Here is a 19,483-nt window from a genome sequence, read left to right as displayed (position 1 = left end):
TTATGTTTATAGTACATATAAATCCATCTCTATATTATGTTTATAGTATATATAAATTTATCTGTATATACATATAAATTAATCTCTATATTATGTTTATAGTACATATAAATCCATCTCTATATTATGTTTATAGTATATATAAATTCATCTGTATATTATGTTTATAGTATATATAAATTCATCTGTATATACATATAAATTCATCTGTATATTATGTTTATAGTACATATAAATCCATCTCTATATTATGTTTATAGTATATATAAATTCATCTGTATATACATATAAATTCATCTGTATATTATGTTTATAGTACATATAAATCTATCTGTATATTATAGTCATAGTACATACACATCTGTAAATTACTGTTTATAGTCCTACAATACCATTTTATTTGACTTGCTGCTATTGCACTCAGGTTAGACCCAGACTGCATTTCGTCGCCTTGTACATGTGTAATGACAATAAAGTTGAATCTAATCTAATCTAATCTAATTGTAAATAATAAAATACAGTACCTGGACAGAGAAGACACAGCCTTTGTAGCCTGAACTCCTGTCTGCCATGTACACATGAAGCATCGTAACATTATAGCAGGAGCAGAACTGATTGCTCCAGATACTGCTTGTTGTTCAAAAAATAACTCAGAATGGGCAGAAAGAAAATCTGACTCGCGAGTAATCAAGTCCAAAATGCGTGAAAAAAGTCCGAATTGCGAGAAATGACCTTGGAAATATGATAAATAAAATCAGGACTGCGAGAAGTGAAGTCAGAACTTCGAAAAATGTCGTCACATTTGTGAGAAAAGAGTCCGGAATTGGGAAAACTAAAGTCAGAATCGCGATAAATGACTCTGGAATCGCGAGAAATGACTCGGGAATGACGATAAATGACTCCGGATCTTCGAGAGATGAAGTCAGAAATTCGAGAAATGCAACCAGACTATCGACAAATATAATCAGAATATGTTTCAATAAAATCGAAATTGCCATTAATAAAATCGCGATTATGATAATACTTCCGGGATCGTAAGGAATATAAATGTAATTGGGCGAACGTGCTTCCATCCGGGGAACCTCGTGATAATAATATCAAATAAAAAGGATGATGGTTATTGTGTGTATGATGATGGTTGGAGCGTCACATGTTGTTAAAAGCCTCCTTTGTTTGGGTCGTTGCTATGGTAACCGGGGAGGTTATTAGCGCGCATTGCACGTGAATGGCGGGTTAATAATACTGCACATTGCTAAACTGAATTCTATAAAATTTTAGGGAGTGAAATTAAAGTTTATAAATGATGTAGTACAACTTTAAATAACAGCAGGGTAAATTCCAGAAAGCAAGATGAACTTACCGTCACATTTACCCTGAACTCTCTGCTGATTAACCCCAAACTTGTGTACTGTTGGTATGTCGGTTCTAAAACACCTGTTATGAGTGAGTGTTAATCCACATCATATCGGTAACACAGAGTTCATGCGCGCGCACGCCGAGTACTAAAAGACATCTTCAAAGGAGCGCCGATTTCAGGAGTCACCATGGAAACACATGGAGGAAAAACAGCGAGCTACATTCTTCTGTGAAACTGAGTGAGGGTTTAATGGCTGCTTACAAACGATATAAACTCATTATAACTGAAGAAGTAATACTGCTGCATCAGCAGAAGAATGACAGTTCGCTTGGCAAAAATACAGAGTAAATGTGTGACTTTATCAAATTAAAAATAGGCTGTTTTTCCTATTCATTATGATGCAAAATTATTTTGGACATGTTGCAAAAATAGACAAACATTTAGACAAGCAAAACTTTCTGGGCTCCACAAATGTCTTAATATTACTGTAGGAGTGTAAATTATATATTATATACATAAATATATATGTGTGTGTGTGTGTGTGTGTGTGTGTGTGTGTGTGTGTGTGTGTGTGTGTGTGTGTGTGTGGTGTTCTTTTGCCAAAAGAACAAAACAAGAAATGATCCAAATGTGCCAATACTAATCTGTGTATTTGATACACAAAGTAAAGTTGAAATGATATTGAGTTATAATATGTAACCTAGTATTGATTTACTGAAAATACAGATTTATATTTTTTTGTTTAGTGATAGTTGTTTCTCATATTAAAGGTATTTTACTATTACTAAGATTTTACTATTATTGCTGCTAGTATTTTCATAGTTTTATTGTTTGTATCCATCGGGGAATGGGCTTTGGGGAATGGGCTTTGGGGAATGGGCTTTGGGGAATGGGCATCGGGGAATGGGCTTTGGGGAATGGGCATCAGGGAATGGGCTTTGGGGAATGGGCATCGGGGAATGGGCTTTGAGGAATGGGCATCGGGGAATGGGCTTTGGGGAATGGGCATCGGGGAATGGGCTTTGAGGAATGGGCATCGGGGAATGGGCTTTGAGGAATGGGCATCGGGGAATGGGCTTTGGGGAATGGGCATCCGGGAATGGGCTTTGGGGAATGGGCATCCGGGAATGGGCTTTGGGGAATGGGCATCGGGGAATGGGCTTTGGGGAATGGGCATCAGGGAATGGGCTTTGGGGAATGGGCATCGGGGAATGGGCTTTGAGGAATGGGCATCGGGGAATGGGCTTTGAGGAATGGGCATCGGGGAATGGGCTTTGGGGAATGGGCATCCGGGAATGGGCTTTGGGGAATGGGCATTGGGGAATGGGCTTTGGGGAATGGGCATCGGGGAATGGGCTTTGAGGAATGGGCATCGGGGAATGGGCTTTGGGGAATGGGCATCGGGGAATGGGCTTTGGGGAATGGGCTTTGGGGAATGGGCATTGGGGAATGGGCTTTGGGGAATGGGCATCGGGGAATGGGCTTTGAGGAATGGGCATCGGGGAATGGGCTTTGGGGAATGGGCATCGGGGAATGGGCATCGGGGAATGGGCATCGGGGAATGGGCATCAGGGAATGGGCTTTGGGGAATGGGCATCAGGGAATGGGCTATACAGCCCAATATGCAGCGAACCAAGATGCACTTTTCAATTTGTGCTACAGAACAGTGTAGTTTGAAACTTTTCTTGGTTCAGGTGGAAACTGAAGAGGCTAACCAGGCTTGGGACATCTTTAATTTTTCCACTCTTACTTTTTACCTTTTTTACTTTTTACTTTTTTTTGTAGCTTTATGTTGTTTATGTAGCACCAGGGTTCTGGAGGAATGTTGTTTCATTTCTCCAAAAACAAGAAGGTCATAAGGTCAACCAAATTGTTAATGAAGCCATAATTTAGCATTTCATGTAATTGGGACCGTCACATCCAGACTGTGCAACAGCTCACACGTTCACTCAGGTTTGTTGACGGTGGTGTGGTGGGTCGTCTCTTATCCCAGAGATCCCTCTTATCCCAGAGATCCCTCTATATCTACATGCATTAAACTATGTTTTTATTATTACTGCACAAAAAGATTATTCTAGTTGATCATATGACCATTTAACTCAATTTTCAAAAGGAGTCCAGAAATCAGATATTCATAACTCATATGTGATTTCTTTCAAAAAAAATCTATTTAAAAGGATATCTGGAATATTGGTATTTATGTGACAAAGTCACTGTTAATTGAATTAAATTGCTTTACAACATGGTCACTTGATGTATGAGGCGCAAAACTGTCAGTTTAGAATTAATGAAAATGAGATGAATGAATATTAAAGCCAAAGACAAAGGTAGTAGTGTTAGATAGTATGACAGATAGTATTATATTTGTAATGTAATGATATGTAGACTGTAAACAATGTTAGGGGGTTGATGGGAGTAAAATTTATTAACATCGCTGTATTTATATGAACAGTATTTTGTCAAACGCTTATTTGTTTTCCAGTAATTAATTAAGAACACTGCTGTCAGCTGTATTTTGTTTTTTTTAACAAGGCATTTTTTTATACTGTGTACATAAAAGCCATTCAATTTGCAGCTTTAATGAATTAGTTCCATTTCTTAATCATCAAGATGAAATAAAGGTGAAAGTGAAACACAAGAATATGAGCACTGACAAAACGAGAAAAGTTACTTTTGATTAAGTTTTTGGCCACACAATATCGAACTTCATATAAGTCCTGTGAAGAAAAGAGGTAAGTCATGACAATAAATAAATTTGTTCATGAATATGCAGTATCCAGAATGTGTGTTCACAGGTCTTCTGTTTATGCCCTGTCTTTTATCTCTTGTTTTATCTTTCGATGCATTAATTTGTCATTTGATTTACCGTTTTTCTCCTATTTTATCAGTATTAAAGGTGTATTTCTATTTCATTGTGCTTGATTCGTAAAATGTCCTGTAGAAATGAAAGGGGCTTGATTTGCGAATCACAACCTTTTTGGATAGTTCAAAAAGAAAAAAGAAAAACCCATGACAACCGATTATTTATCAAGATATAGACTGAGAGGGCTTTTCGTTTTTGTCCGTCCACCTTTTTTTATATAATTTTTGTGACAATAACTGAATAAAAAAAAAAAAACTGTCCGGCAAGCTCGGCAATTAAACAAGCCATTTATTATAAATTGCAGATTCAGCATGTGTTTTTCCTGCTTTTAAGGCAAAAAATTAAACGTGGAATGACATCTGCGGTTTTTAGGAGCAGAGCTACATAAAAACATGAAACAATCATGTACAACCAGTTGCCTTACTCAACTAGCACAAAGAGTCCAAACTCTGTATGTATGCAGGGTTGTGGGTTATGGGGAAAACAGGTTTGTTCAGTCAGTTATCACGTGAATGAAAAGTAAAAGTGCATCTCAACTACAACTACTTCAACTACTGCTACTACTACTACTACTACTACAACCACCACTACTACTACTGCTACTTCAACTACTGCTGCTACTACAACTACTACTACAACCGCTACTACTACTACTGCTACTACCACTACTGCTGCTACTACAACTACTACTACTACTACTACAACCGCTACTATTACTACTCCTACTGCTGATACTACAACTACTACTACTACTAATACAACCGCCACTACTACTACTGCTACTACCACTACTGCTGCTACTACTACTACTACTACTACAAGAACTGCTACTACTACTGCTACTACCACTACTGCTGCTACTACAACTGCTACTACAACCGCTACTTCAACTACTGCTGCTACTACAACTACTACTACTACAACCGCCACTAATACTACTGCTACTACCACTACTGCTGCTACTACTACTACTACTACTAAAACAACTGCTACTACTACTGCTACTACCACTACTGCTGCTACTACAACTGCTACTACAACCGCTACTACTACTACTGCTGCTGCTACTACTACTACTACTACAACCGCCACTACTACTACTGCTACTACCACTACTGCTGCTACTACTACTACTACTACTAATACAACTGCTACTACTACTGCTACTACCACTACTGCTGCTACTACAACCGCCACTACTACTACTGCTACTACCACTACTGCTGCTACTACAACTACTACTACTAGAACCGCCACTGCTACTACTGCTACTACCACTACTGCTGCTACTACAACTACTACTACTTCAACCGTCACTTCTACTACTGCTACTACCACTACTGCTGCTACTACAACTACTACTACTTCAACCGTCACTACTACTACTGCTACTACCACTACTGCTGCTACTACTACTACTACTACTACTACAACAACTGCTACTACTACTGCTACTACCACTACTGCTGCTACTACAACTGCTACTACAACCGCCACTTCAACTACTGCTGCTACTACAACCGCCACTACTACTACTGCTACTACCACTACTGCTGCTACTACTACTACTACTACAACAACTGCTACTATTACTACTCCTACTGCTGATACTACAACTACTACCACTACTAATACAACCGCCACTACTACTACTGCTACTACCACTACTGCTGCTACTACAACTGCTACTACAACCGCTACTTCAACTACTGCTGCTACTACAACTACTCCTACTACAACCTCCACTACTACTACTGCTACTACCACTACTGCTGCTACTACAACTGCTACTACAACCGCTACTTCAACTACTGCTGCTAATACAACTACTACTACTACAACCACCACTACTACTACTGCTACTACCACTACTGCTGCTACTACTACTACTACTACTACAACAACTGTTACTACTACTGCTACTACCACTACTGCTGCTACTACAACCGCTACTACTACTACTGCTGCTACTACTACTACTACTACAACCGCCACTACTACTACTGCTACTACCACTACTGCTACTACTACTACTACTACTACTACTACTACTACAACAACTGCTACTACTACTGCTACTACCACTACTGCTGCAACTACAACTACTACTACCACTACTGCTGCTACTACAACTACTACTACTACAACCGCCACTACTACTACTGCTACTACCACTACTGCTGCTACTACAACTACTACTACTTCAACCGTCACTACTACTACTGCTACTACCACTACTGCTGCTACTACAACTACTACTACTACAACCGCCACTACTACTACAGCTACTACCACTACTGCTGCTACTACAACTACTACTACTACAACCGCCACTACTACTACTGCTACTACCACTACTGCTCCTACTACTACTACTACTACTACAACAACTGCTACTACTACTGCTACTAACACTACTGCTGCTACTACATCTGCTACTACAACTACTACTGCTGCTGCTACTACTACTACTACAACTACTACTACTACAACCGCCACTACTACTACAGCTACTACCACTACTGCTGCTACTACAAATACTACTACTATAACCACCACTACTACTACTGCTACTACCACTACTGCTGCTACTGCTGCTACTACTACTACTACAACAACTGCTACTACTACTGCTACTACCACTACTGCTGCTACTACAACTGCTACTACTACTACAACTACTACTACTACAACCGCCACTACTACTACAGCTACTACCACTACTGCTGCTACTACAACTACTACTACTACAACCGCCATTACTACTACTGCTACTACCACTACTGCTGCTACTACTACTACTACTATTACAACAACTGCTACTACAACCGCTACTACTACTACTACTATTACAACAACTGCTACAACCGCTACTACTACTACTACTACAGCTACTACCACTACTGCTGCTACTACAACTACTACTACTACAACCGCCACTACTACTACTGCTACTACCACTACTGCTACTACTACTACTACAACAACTGCTACTACTACTGCTACTACCACTACTGCTGCAACTACAACTACTACTACCACTACTGCTGCTACTACAACTACTACTACTACAACCGCCACTACTACTACTGCTACCACCACTACTGCTGCTACTACAACTACTACTACTACAACCGTCACTACTACTACTGCTACTACCACTACTGCTGCTACTAAAACTACTACTACAACCACCACTACTACTACAGGTACTACCACTACTGCTGCTACTACAACTACTACTACTACAACCGCCACTACTACTACTGCTACTAAAACTACTGCTCCTACTACTACTACAACAACTGCTACTACTACTGCTACTACCACTACTGCTGCTACTACTACTACTACAACTACTACTACTACAACCGCCACTACTACTACAGCTACTACCACTACTGCTGCTACTACAACTACTACTACTACAACCACCACTACTACTACTGCTACTACCACTACTGCTGCTACTGCTGCTACTACTACTACTACAACAACTGCTACTACTACTGCTACTACCACTACTGCTGCTACTACAACTGCTACTACAACTGCTGCTACTACTACTACTACAACTACTACTACTACAACCGCCACTACTACTACAGCTACTACCACTACTGCTGCTACTACAACTACTACTACTACAACCGCCACTACTACTACTGCTACTACCACTACTGCTGCTACTACTACTACTACTATTACAACAACTGCTACTACAACCGCTACTACTACTACTACTATTACAACAACTGCTACTACAACCGCTACTACTACTACTACTACAGCTACTACCACTACTGCTGCTACTACAACTACTACTACTACAACCGCCACTACTACTACTGCTACTACCACTACTGCTGCTACTAAAACTACTACTACAACCACCACTACTACTACAGGTACTACCACTACTGCTGCTACTACAACTACTACTACTACAACCGCCACTACTACTACTGCTACTAAAACTACTGCTCCTACTACTACTACTCCTACTACTACTTCTACAACAACTGCTACTACTACTGCTACTACCACTACTGCTGCTACTACTACTACTACAACTACTACTACTACAACCGCCACTACTACTACAGCTACTACCACTACTGCTGCTACTACAACTACTACTACTACAACCACCACTACTACTACTGCTACTACCACTACTGCTGCTACTGCTGCTACTACTACTACTACAACAACTGCTACTACTACTGCTACTACCACTACTGCTGCTACTACAACTGCTACTACAACTGCTGCTACTACTACTACTACAACTACTACTACTACAACCGCCACTACTACTACAGCTACTACCACTACTGCTGCTACTACAACTACTACTACTACAACCGCCACTACTACTACTGCTACTACCACTACTGCTGCTACTACTACTACTACTATTACAACAACTGCTACTACAACCGCTACTACTACTACTACTATTACAACAACTGCTACTACAACCGCTACTACTACTACTACTACAGCTACTACCACTACTGCTGCTACTACAACTACTACTACTACAACCGCCACTACTACTACTGCTACTACCACTACTCCCAAATTCTATCAGAATGTGGACTTTGCAACCAGAGGAGAAAACACGCTGGATGTTGTTTACACAAACATCCGGGGCGCATACCGGGCGAAGCCCCGCCCCCACCTTGGTTACTCAGACCACATCTCTGTTATGCTGATCCCAGCATACAGACCACTCAGCAGGCGTTCAAGACCAGCTCAAAAACAAGTGAGAACCTGGCCAGCAGGATCCATGTCTGCTCTCCAGGACTGTTTTGAATGCACTGACTGGGTCATGTTCAGGGAAGCTGCAACCAATGGCGATTTCATCAACTTGGAGGAGTACACGTCAACAGTGACCAGCTACATCGGCAAGTGCATTGATGACGTGACTATTTCCAAGACCATCACTAGACGCTCCAACCAGAAGCCGTGGATGACCGCCGAGGTGCGTGCGCTGCTAAAAACAAGAGACTCTGCCTTCAGAACAGGGGACAAGACGGCCTTAAAAACAGCAAGGGCCAAACTGTCCCGTGCCATCAGAGAGGCGAAGCGCGCACACGCCAAGAGAATCCATGGCCACTTCCAGGACAGCGGAGACACCCGGCGCATGTGGCAGGGCATCCAGGCGATCACGAATTACAAGACCACATCACCTGCTTGTGACCGTGACCCCTCCCTCCCGGATGCGCTGAATGACTTCTACGAGCGGTTCGAGGTGCAGAACAACGTGGTGGCGAGGAAGACCATACCTCCTCCCAGTGACCAGGTGCTCTGTCTAACCACAGCTGAAGTGAGGAAAACTCTATGCAGAGTTAACCCACAGAAGTCTGCTGGACCTGACAACATTCCTGGCAGAGTGCTCAGGGAATGTGCAGAACAACTAGCAGATGTATTCACTGACATCTTTAACATCTCCCTGAGCAGCGCCACTGTTCCCACGTGCCTCAAGACGACGACCATCATTCCTGTGCCGAAGAAGTCTTCTGTCTCCTGCCTCAATGACTATCGTCCCGTTGCACTCACACCCATCATGATGAAGTGCTTCGAGAGGCTCGTCATGAGGCACATAAAGACCCAGCTCCCACCCGCACTGGACCCCATGCAGTTTGCGTATCGTCCAAACCGCTCCACGGACGATGCCATCTCCACAACCCTCCATCTGGCCCTCACCCATCTGGATACCAAAGACTCTTATGTAAGGATGCTGTTCATAGACTTCAGTTCAGCATTTAACACAATCATTCCTCAGCACCTGATTGAGAAGTTGAGCCTACTGGGCCTGAACACCTCCCTCTGCAACTGGATCCTGGACTTCCTGACTGAGAGACCTTAGTCAGTCAGGATCGGGAACAGCATCTCCAGCACCACCACACTGAGCACTGGAGCCCCTCAGGGCTGTGTGCTCAGTCCACTGCTGTTCACTCTGCTGACTCACAACTGTGCACCAACGCACAGCTCGAATCATATCATTAAGTTTGCTGATGACACGACCGTGGTGGGTCTAATCAGCAAGAACGATGAGTCAGCATACAGAGAGGAGGTGCAACGGTTAACAGCCTGGTGTGGAGCCAACAACCTGTCTCTGAAAGTGGATAAAACCAAAGAGATGGTTGTTGACTTCAGGAGAGCACAGAGAGACCATTCTCCACTGATCATCGAGGGATCTTCAGTGGAGATCGTCAAGAGCACCAAATTCCTTGGTGTTCATCTGGCGGATAACCTCACCTGGTCACTTAACACCAGCTCCATCACCAAGAAAGCCCAGCGTCTTTACTTCCTGAGAAGGCTGAGGAAAGCTCATCTCCCTCCCCCCATCCTGACCATGTTCTACAGAGGGGCCATCGAGAGCATCTTGAGAAGCTGCATCACTGCCTGGTTTGGGAACTGCACCGTCTCGGATCGCAAGACCCTACAGAGGATAGTGAGGACAGCTGAGAAGATCATCGGAGTCTTTCTCCCCTCTATCATGGACATTTACACCACACACTGCATCCGCAAAGCACACAGCATTGTGGATGACCACACACACCCGTCACACACACACTTCACCCTCCTACCATCTGGGAAACGGTTCGGAAGCATTCGGGCCCTCACAACAAGACTGTGCAACAGTGTTTTCCCGCAAGCCATCAGGCTCCTCAACAAACATCTGAACTGAACTCTCTCTCACACACACACACACACACATACTCACACACACACTTACACACAACTGTGTGACTGATCTGTACAACCGGACTCAACACACATACACTTCGCACACCCAGGTTTGACTTGACTTGCTGCTACTACTACTACTACTACTACTACTACAACAACTGCTACTACTACTGCTACTACCACTACTGCTGCTACTACATCTGCTACTACAACTACTATTGCTGCTGCTACTACTACTACTAGAACTACTACTACTACAACCGCCACTATTACTACAGCTACTACCACTACTGCTGCTACTACAACTACTACTACTACAACCACCACTTCTACTGCTACTACCACTACTGCTGCTACTGCTGCTACTACTACTACTACTACAACAACTGCTACTACTACTGCTACTACCACTACTGCTGCTACTACAACTGCTACTACAACTGCTGCTACTACTACTACTACTACAACTACTACTACTACAACCGCCACTACTACTACAGCTACTACCACTACTGCTGCTACTACAACTACTACTACTACAACCGCCACTACTACTACTGCTACTACCACTACTGCTGCTACTAATACTACTACTATTACAACAACTGCTACTACAACCGCTACTACTACAACTACTACTACTACAACTGTTACTACAACCGCTATGTTCTTATGCCACTGGTCTGTGGAACACCTAAAAAACAAACAGCTAAAGTGCCAGATACCAACAAATGATACATACATAGTGTTTCTTTAGGCAGTGGAACCACTGGACCAGGCCTTGGTCTAAACAGAGAGTAAAAGCTTGTCCCAACAGATAGTATCAGAAGGTGTGGACCGCTTTTGGTTGTTGTACAGGCCATAATCACTGCTAACTCATCTATTTGGGAAAGCACCTGTCCATGGGTGAATTTGATGCTTGAAGTTTTTCTTTGTGTGGAAAAGGACTTGATCTCCTCAAAGAGGCACATTACTTCTCTAAACTAGACCTCATCATTAACTACAGTCTAATCAAGATCCAGGAAGGAGATTAATAGAAAACAGCCTTCCAGACCACTACAACTACCGAGTGATGCCGTATGGCCTGGCCAATGCACCAGCAGGATTTATGATTATTCAGGCATTTATGAATGAGATTTTTAGAGATGTACTGAATGACTTTATCCTGGTATACATATAAGATATTATGATATACTCCAAGAGTTACGACCTTTATGTACACTATGAGCTCTGCTTGACTCCAGGACCCATTCTTTGTAAAAACTAAGAAATGTGATTTTCAGAGATGCCCTCTTACATCGTCATGACCCCGTTGATAAACGACCCACACCAGATCCCATCTTGCCACCCTCCATCATTGTCGCTTCTATCCGATTGGAAATCATGAAGGAAATACAATGGGCGCAGGCCTACGAACCAACACTTCTGGGTTGTCACAATTTGAAACCTGCTCCAACCACCAAGTGCACACTTCATTCAGTACATTGCACCACTAAACTGATCCAGAACACAATTAAGTGGTCGTCAATGGTATTTGAAATAAAAAAAATATGTCCAGAGTTGTGCTATATGTGCACAGGACCGAGCCTCATGCCACCTTGCATGCAGGTTTTTAGAACCACTCCCCATACCCCAGCAGCCATGAACTCCTATTGCCATGCACTTTGACACACAATTCAAAACCCTTGTTTGGCAGTCCTTTTGCAAGATGCTGGAGATTAACATCAGCCTCACCTCAGGATATCACTTCCAACTAACAGTCAAGCTAAAAGGGTTGGGTTGGTTCCTGAGGACCTACTGCAGCAGAGAACAACAGTGGTGGAGTGAGTTCCTCACATGGGTGGAATAGGTCCAAAACTTGTTCCTCTACCAACCTCACCCTGTTCCAGTGCGTTTGGGCTACCAGCCACCCCTATTCCCATGGTCAGGAGAAACATCTGATGTCGGCCATTAACGACTGGTTTATTTGCAACAGGGAAGTGAGAAAAAGGGCTCATTTAGGCCTCAAGAAGACCATTAGGCCCTTACCCATACTATCAGCCAGGGCAAATGGTCTGGCTGTCAAAATGGAACATTAGGCTTAAGTTGCCAAGCAAGAAACTAAGCTCTTGGCTCATAGGGCAGTTCAGTATAGTGCGCCAGGTCAACCTGGTAACATATCGTCTCCAACTTCCACCGCAATATCGTATTTCACTCTCGAACCCCCTTCCTTTACCAAGGAGGTGAAGCAGGACCCCCCCAAGTGCACACACCCCAGTGGAAATTGATGGAGTCCCAGCTTACATTGTACGCTTCATCATAAATTCATGGTGCCGAAGGGGATGGTTGCAATGCCTCGTCAACTAGGAGAATTATGGACCTAAGGAACAGAGCTGGATGAACAAGGAGGATATCCTGGGTCTATTGCTCACAGAAGAATTTCACTGGAGTCACCCCAGTCAAACGCACCAGAACCTAGAGCCGCCCCCTCAGAAGAACAACTGAAGGTGTTCCTAAAAGGGAGGTCCCCAGGGGTAACGTCCCCACTGTGCCACCACAGGGACATGTCATCGGAGTTCTGGACACTTTTTGCTCATTACGAAGTATTGTGTTATTTTCCTTCACTACACCAAGCCTATCATTTCCATTATTCGATTGTGTTTGGACCTATTTTCTGTTCTTTAGCTCACGTTTTGTTTTTTGCTTTTTACTAACTTTGTTTGCCTGACTGCCTTTATCGTGTATCGGACAACCACCTGCTATCTCGACTCTTCTTCTGCTTATTGTATTGTGCATATATTATTTAACTGCATATGGATTCCAACACTACATTTATTAATTAATCACTTTCACTTCCTAAGGATGAAAAAACTTAGATTAGATTAGTGAATTATATACACATTAAGGTGCAAGTGTAAATGTTCAAGCACAACTTCATACTTTATCCTACTTTACCAAAATTTCACTATACTTATCTCCATAAGTCACATAGAGATACGATAAGATTATAGGTCTATAACTTTTAATTATAATCTATCCTGCATCTTTTACAGGACAGTAATTTCATCATGGGTTCAAAATGTTCAACTCCACAAGCTCAACCTAATGACCCCCCAAGTACGTTTTCCAATTTATTAATTTTTTTTTAGGAATCAAGATGTTAAATGGCTTAAAATTTTATATTATTAATGGCTTAATAATAGCTCTTCATAATAAAAACCATCTGGCCAATGTATTAATCAGGCTTTAAGTTTAGTAATTATCTAAAAAAAAAATGCTCAATGATTCAGTTTTTCCAAATGCGCTGTGTATGTCTTTATGTGTTTGTCTGTGTTTGTGAGAGTGTGTTTATTTATTGAAATCAGGATATTCCATAACAAATTGTAGTATGCACTTTTATTAAATACATTGGTTATTAATGTCTTGCAGCTCTTCTTATTAAGAAACCATTGAGGACAATGAAATGGGGGTGAGTGAAAGACTATCATTAATCGTCATTAATATTAAGAATATGACGGTTTAGTTTAATCCCTGGTTTAGTGTATAATTGTATTTAAATTATACTCTATTATTCTTTATAGACTTTCTCACTGTTCTGTTGATTGTCATAGTGGATTTCTTTTATTACTTGGTGTTGTTTATGATAGTACTCTATCAGAAATTACATTTGCGGCATTTGGCAGATGCCCTTTTCCAGAGTGACTTATAATTAGCTCATTCGTTCAACTAAAAAGTTGAGTATTAAAAGCCCAGCAGTGGCACCTTGGTGGTTCAGGGATTTGAACTTGCCACCTTTTTACCAGAAGTCAGATCTTCACAGAGCTATCACTAAATATGTGATCTCTAACAATCTCTTATTTTTCTGATTGGATTATTATAACATTAGATTACCTTTTTTCCAGACACTGGCAGCATTAACTGCTGTTGTATTGAATTTCAGAAGAAACGTTCTTTAACTCTTCACTTTAACTCTTTAACTCTTCACAGGCTGACATGGTCTGTTCACAGCAAAAGGTCAAAATTGTTCATTACCTCAATCTTTATTATCTTAACCAATGACCACTGTCATCTGCCATATTCTTCTTTGTTAGTTAGCAAAAACTGCATGAATCTTTTTTTGAAACCTTCTGTTGTTTCTTTAAGGTTTGTGCCAGTCTCTGATCATTAGTTGCAGTTAATTGCACCAAATTATTTTCCCTTACTCATTTCATCATTACAGTCCATTCAGCCAATGTTTCCAAAAACAACCGAACACTTAATATTTGCTAAAATAATTACTATATTACAAGAAAACACTTTATTTAGCTAATATCCTCTTTGTACTTTATTTTAGTGAAAGCGAAAATATATTACAGAAACTACAGGAGTTTTAATTAAACCATATTTCCGAGCATTTTAGGATTCTGGTTGTTGGACCAGCAGGTGCTAAGAAGTCTGCATTTATCACCTTAGTTAATACTGCCATCCAAGGTCGCAATATGTGCCTCGCTCATTCACTCAGTGGTGGTAATAATGTCACCTGCAAGGTAACGATACATAATCTGCATTCAATATTTACCACCGAAACACTTATAATTTTTGTTCAGGTGAATTTCAATACAGCTGACAGACATCATTTAATGTATATAAATTGCTTACACATATGTTAGAATTCATTTCTGCTTGTATACAGTACACCATCTACAGCCTGGACATTGACAACGATGGATCTTATCCATTTCTGTTCGGTAACACGATGGGTCTTGAAGAAGTTTCATCTACTGCACTCACAAAAGACATCATCAGCATACTGCATGGTCATGTACAAGAGGAATATCCAGTAAGCTAATGTTCATGTTTCATTAAAGAAAATTATACCATTATTTCCTTAGATGATAATTATCAATTATTTGTCTGCACTCCAAATGCTAACGCTGTTTAAAAAAGGGCATTCAGAACTCAACAAAGAGTTCCAACACCCGTATCCATGTTAGCGCTGGTAAATGTGTTTAGCAGAAATGTGTGGTTTTGACGGTTTATGTTTTTATTTTCAGTTTGATTCCGAAACAGAACTGACGGCTGAAAGCAATAACTATAACAAAACTCCAACTCTAAGTGACAAAGTTCACTGCCTGGTGTTTGTCATACCAGCAGACAGAATTGACAGTTCATCTGATAAAATCATGGATCAAATGAAAGAAATTCTGCAAAAAGCACATGATTTAGGTAACCGTCCTCTCATCCTGCTTCCTTTTTTTTCTAACTCAAAATTGAGAAGCATTGTCTAAAAGATCTGAGATGAAATACTAAGAGCAAGAAAACCTTTTGAATAACCTGCATGTATCATGACAGGAATTCCTGTCGTTATCGTCATTAACAAGGTGGATAGAGTATGTCCACGTGTAAAAGTGGACCTGAAAATGATCTACAGGAGCAAGAAAATCAAACAGAAGGTAAGTAACAAGGACATCATTCAGCTGAACTCTCACAAATGTAAAAGTCTTCAGTAGAGAAACTTTACCAGAGCAGGTGCATGCAGGTTACTCTCAGTGTCTGTCATTCTAGCTGGAGGAGTGCAGTGTCAATCTGGGCGTTCCACCGAAGTACATCTTTCCTGTGAAAAACTATCATGATGAAATCGAAAACAATGCTGAGGTGGACGTTTTGCTTCTCACAGCAGCGACAAATATTGTGAATTTTGCGAATGATTTTGTAAAACTAACGGTTGCAAAAGAGGAAAAAGGGGTCTAGATATCTGTTTGACTTAAGAAGATTCTAATGAAAACACATGGAAAGTCTGTACACTAGAGGTGTGTGAATATGTTGTTTTTAATCCATTTATTATAACTTCTGATTAACTTAGTCAGGTTTATTTCTTCAAAAAATTAGCTTGTAACAGGAAAAAGGTGATTATGGAAATTAATAAAATGTATCAAAAGCATTGCTCAGTACAAATACATGCTATTAAACTTGGCCTGTTCTTGTTCTACTTGCTTTATATTTAACTGAATGCATGAAAATGTAAAAAAAAAAGGGGCTGTCAGAATTAAGAATTAAGGCATTAACGCAAATTCATTTCAATGGCACAAATTTTATTACCGCGCGATTAATGAGGCGCCATTTCCGTTTGACCATTTTTATTAATATTATAAAAAATAAATATAAAATAGGCGAAATTAAAACCTGTGAAGCAACACGTTTATTCACCACGTCTTTTCTTTACTCAGATATATAAAACATTTTTTTAATCACTAAACATTTGTTTTACTGATGCGCCAAGTCTCAAATCAGCACCAAAATCTGCCATAATGCAAATGTCCGGCAAATAAAACCGTCCGTGTGAAAACATATCAAAAGTTTTGTTTGGTCTCCTGATGATTTACAGAATTTATAACATCATAATTACTTTTAAAATGTTTACAGGAATATTTTGTTCAGAAGTCAAGTCGAGTCAAAAACCTTTATTGTCATTTCAACCATATATATCTAATGCAGTACACAGCGAAATAAGACAACAGACCTCCAGAACCCTGGTGCTACATTTAACAACATAACGCTACACAAACAAACATGCTCTATGTTAAGTTTGGTTTCGCTTAAAATAAACATATTTGCATAAAGCATCAATATTTCTCCATGTCCATGTTGATTAGAGTTTTAAAGTATTAATTTAATGTACATTTGGAACAGATAGAAATATCTGATTAAGTTGAGATTAATCAAGAGTTAACTCATGACGATCATGTGATTAATCACGATTTAAATATTTTAATTGATTGACAGCCCTAATATATATATATATATACAATAAACCTATTATGGGAGTGCAAATGTGCAAAATATATTACAAATATTACTGTATGAGGTGCATTTATGAAGATAAACATGGAAGGGTATTGTAAAAAAAGTGACAATGGTGAAATTTATAATCTGATAATCTGATCAGTAGCCACATCAATCAACTACAGATAAATCCAACTACTCTGTGATGGTATCAGATTTGAGTAAAAAGAGCTTGAATAAGGAGTTTAAGAGGAGCAAATCAAACATACAGAGGTTTCTCTCTCTCTCTCTCTCTCTCTCTCTCTCTCTCTCTCTCTCTCTCTCTGTGGACAGATGGATAAAAAAAGAAAGAAGTGTCTGTTAAATGGCAGCCTAATTATTCTCAAATTCAAACAATGATGTTGAAAAAAAGCATTACTTTGTTGTTGTTTTTTTTTGAAAGAGCTCTAAGTCTAAAGATGCCAATGCTATTTTAAAGCTTTCTGATGTTTGTTTTATTTTTAAAAACATTCCACTGAATGACTGCTATTTCCATTCCCTTGACATATATATATATATAAACATAAAACTCATGCAAAATCTGGGAGAATTCTGTGACTGTGCTTCTGTTTTTCACCACAAGATGCCGCCATTGGGCCCCACTCACTGTTCCCTACTCCGGATTAGAGATGAGAAATCTCATAAGAGACTCACAAGTCTCTTGAGTCAGTAGGGATTCTGCCTGCTTTTGTCATGGAAGTCAACTAGAGGGCACTCGCTGAATCCTTAGAATTGACCGAATCCGTTGACTAATAACTCCCACTTAAGTCTTAAACGAAAATGAGTCTCTTGTGTTTCTGACCATAGAGGAAGTTTTCTGAACAACTCATTCAGCTACTTGTTGCTACAGTTACTTGCTAACAACATTTTTGAACAACAGAATGGTGTAATTTACAGTTTGTATTTAATCCTTGATTTGCCTTAAGTCGCATGAGTGAAAGTAAAATATTTCTCAGCTGTTTCTCTGGTAAAACTGAAAATAAACACAGTGTTGTGGCAGCTCTGCAAGGAAAAATATAAATAACTTAGAATCAAGAATGATCAATGGCAAATGTTTATTTTAATGACAAATACATTTACACATCACCTCACCAGCACGTCCAAATGGAGTGGAGTGTAGGCTGATCTTAAGAAGCAAATGGATACTGCCACAGGAGCTGCTGAAACGGTTCTACTCGGCCATCATTGAGTCTGTCCTGTGTACATCTGTTACTGTTTGGTTTGGTTCAGCTACCAAATCAGACATCAAGAGGTTACAGATGACGGTCAGGACTGCTGAGAGGATTATTGGTGCCCCACTGCCCAATCTTTAAGATCTTTACTCATCCAGAGAAAATCACTTTGGACCCCACACACCGAGCCCACTCTCTCTTCAAACTGTTATCTTCTGGTCGGCGCTACAAAGCTCCGTCCACCAGAACAGCCAGACACATTCCTTGTGTCTGCAAACATACTTGGTAATGAATCTATTCCTGATTCTGATATTAAAAGCATGTTATTTGCTTATATAATCACAGGAAATGCAGATCATGCGAACATGCACACCACAGGAGATGAGCAAATCCAGATTAATCTGGATTAAATAACACAATCCTTCATATGACTCTTGATTCATGAATCCTTCTCTTCATTTACTCAGATCATTTGAGTCATTGGAGTCTTGTTACTCATAATAACAGATATAAATACAAATTGTAAATTATGCTCAGCTGACTGAGATGTTTAGAAAACTTCCTGTATGGTCAGAAACACAAGAGACTCGTGGGTCCTACACGTGT

General features: G+C 40.4%; 1 protein-coding gene across 2 annotated transcripts; it reads left to right on the top strand.

Moving 5' to 3' along the window:
- Positions 1-1,456: 1,456 nt before the first annotated feature.
- On the top strand, positions 1,457-16,868 carry LOC310716044 (interferon-induced protein 44-like). Of its 2 annotated transcripts, none has more exons than XM_083522872.1 (8): positions 1,457-1,595; positions 13,958-14,021; positions 14,334-14,373; positions 15,238-15,430; positions 15,577-15,723; positions 15,938-16,109; positions 16,236-16,336; positions 16,449-16,868. In XM_083522872.1, exons 4-8 carry the CDS (start codon positions 15,383-15,385, stop codon positions 16,632-16,634), a joined length of 654 nt encoding a protein of 217 aa, XP_083378998.1. In that variant the 5' UTR covers positions 1,457-1,595; positions 13,958-14,021; positions 14,334-14,373; positions 15,238-15,382; the 3' UTR covers positions 16,635-16,868. The 2 variants fall into 2 exon arrangements, with proteins under 2 accessions (XP_083378998.1, XP_083378997.1); XM_083522871.1 differs by lacking the exon at positions 1,457-1,595 and adding an exon at positions 4,018-4,089.
- The last annotated feature ends 2,615 nt before the right edge of the window (positions 16,869-19,483 follow it).

The sequence above is a fragment of the Silurus aristotelis genome (genome assembly GCF_946808225.1).
Source record: "Silurus aristotelis genome assembly, chromosome: 20".
Classification (NCBI taxonomy): domain Eukaryota; kingdom Metazoa; phylum Chordata; class Actinopteri; order Siluriformes; family Siluridae; genus Silurus; species Silurus aristotelis.
This window is presented reverse-complemented; position numbering and strand designations above follow the sequence as displayed.

Bases quoted from the DNA above. Each gene is read 5' to 3' on its own strand.
- LOC310716044 (XM_083522872.1), top strand. From the start codon at position 15,383: ATGTGCCTCGCTCATTCACTCAGTGGTGGTAATAATGTCACCTGCAAG. The intron at 15,431-15,576 runs GTAACGATACAT...GCTTGTATACAG, and splicing joins GTAATAATGTCACCTGCAAG to TACACCATCTACAGCCTGGA. The intron at 16,110-16,235 runs GTAACCGTCCTC...GTATCATGACAG, and splicing joins GCAAAAAGCACATGATTTAG to GAATTCCTGTCGTTATCGTC.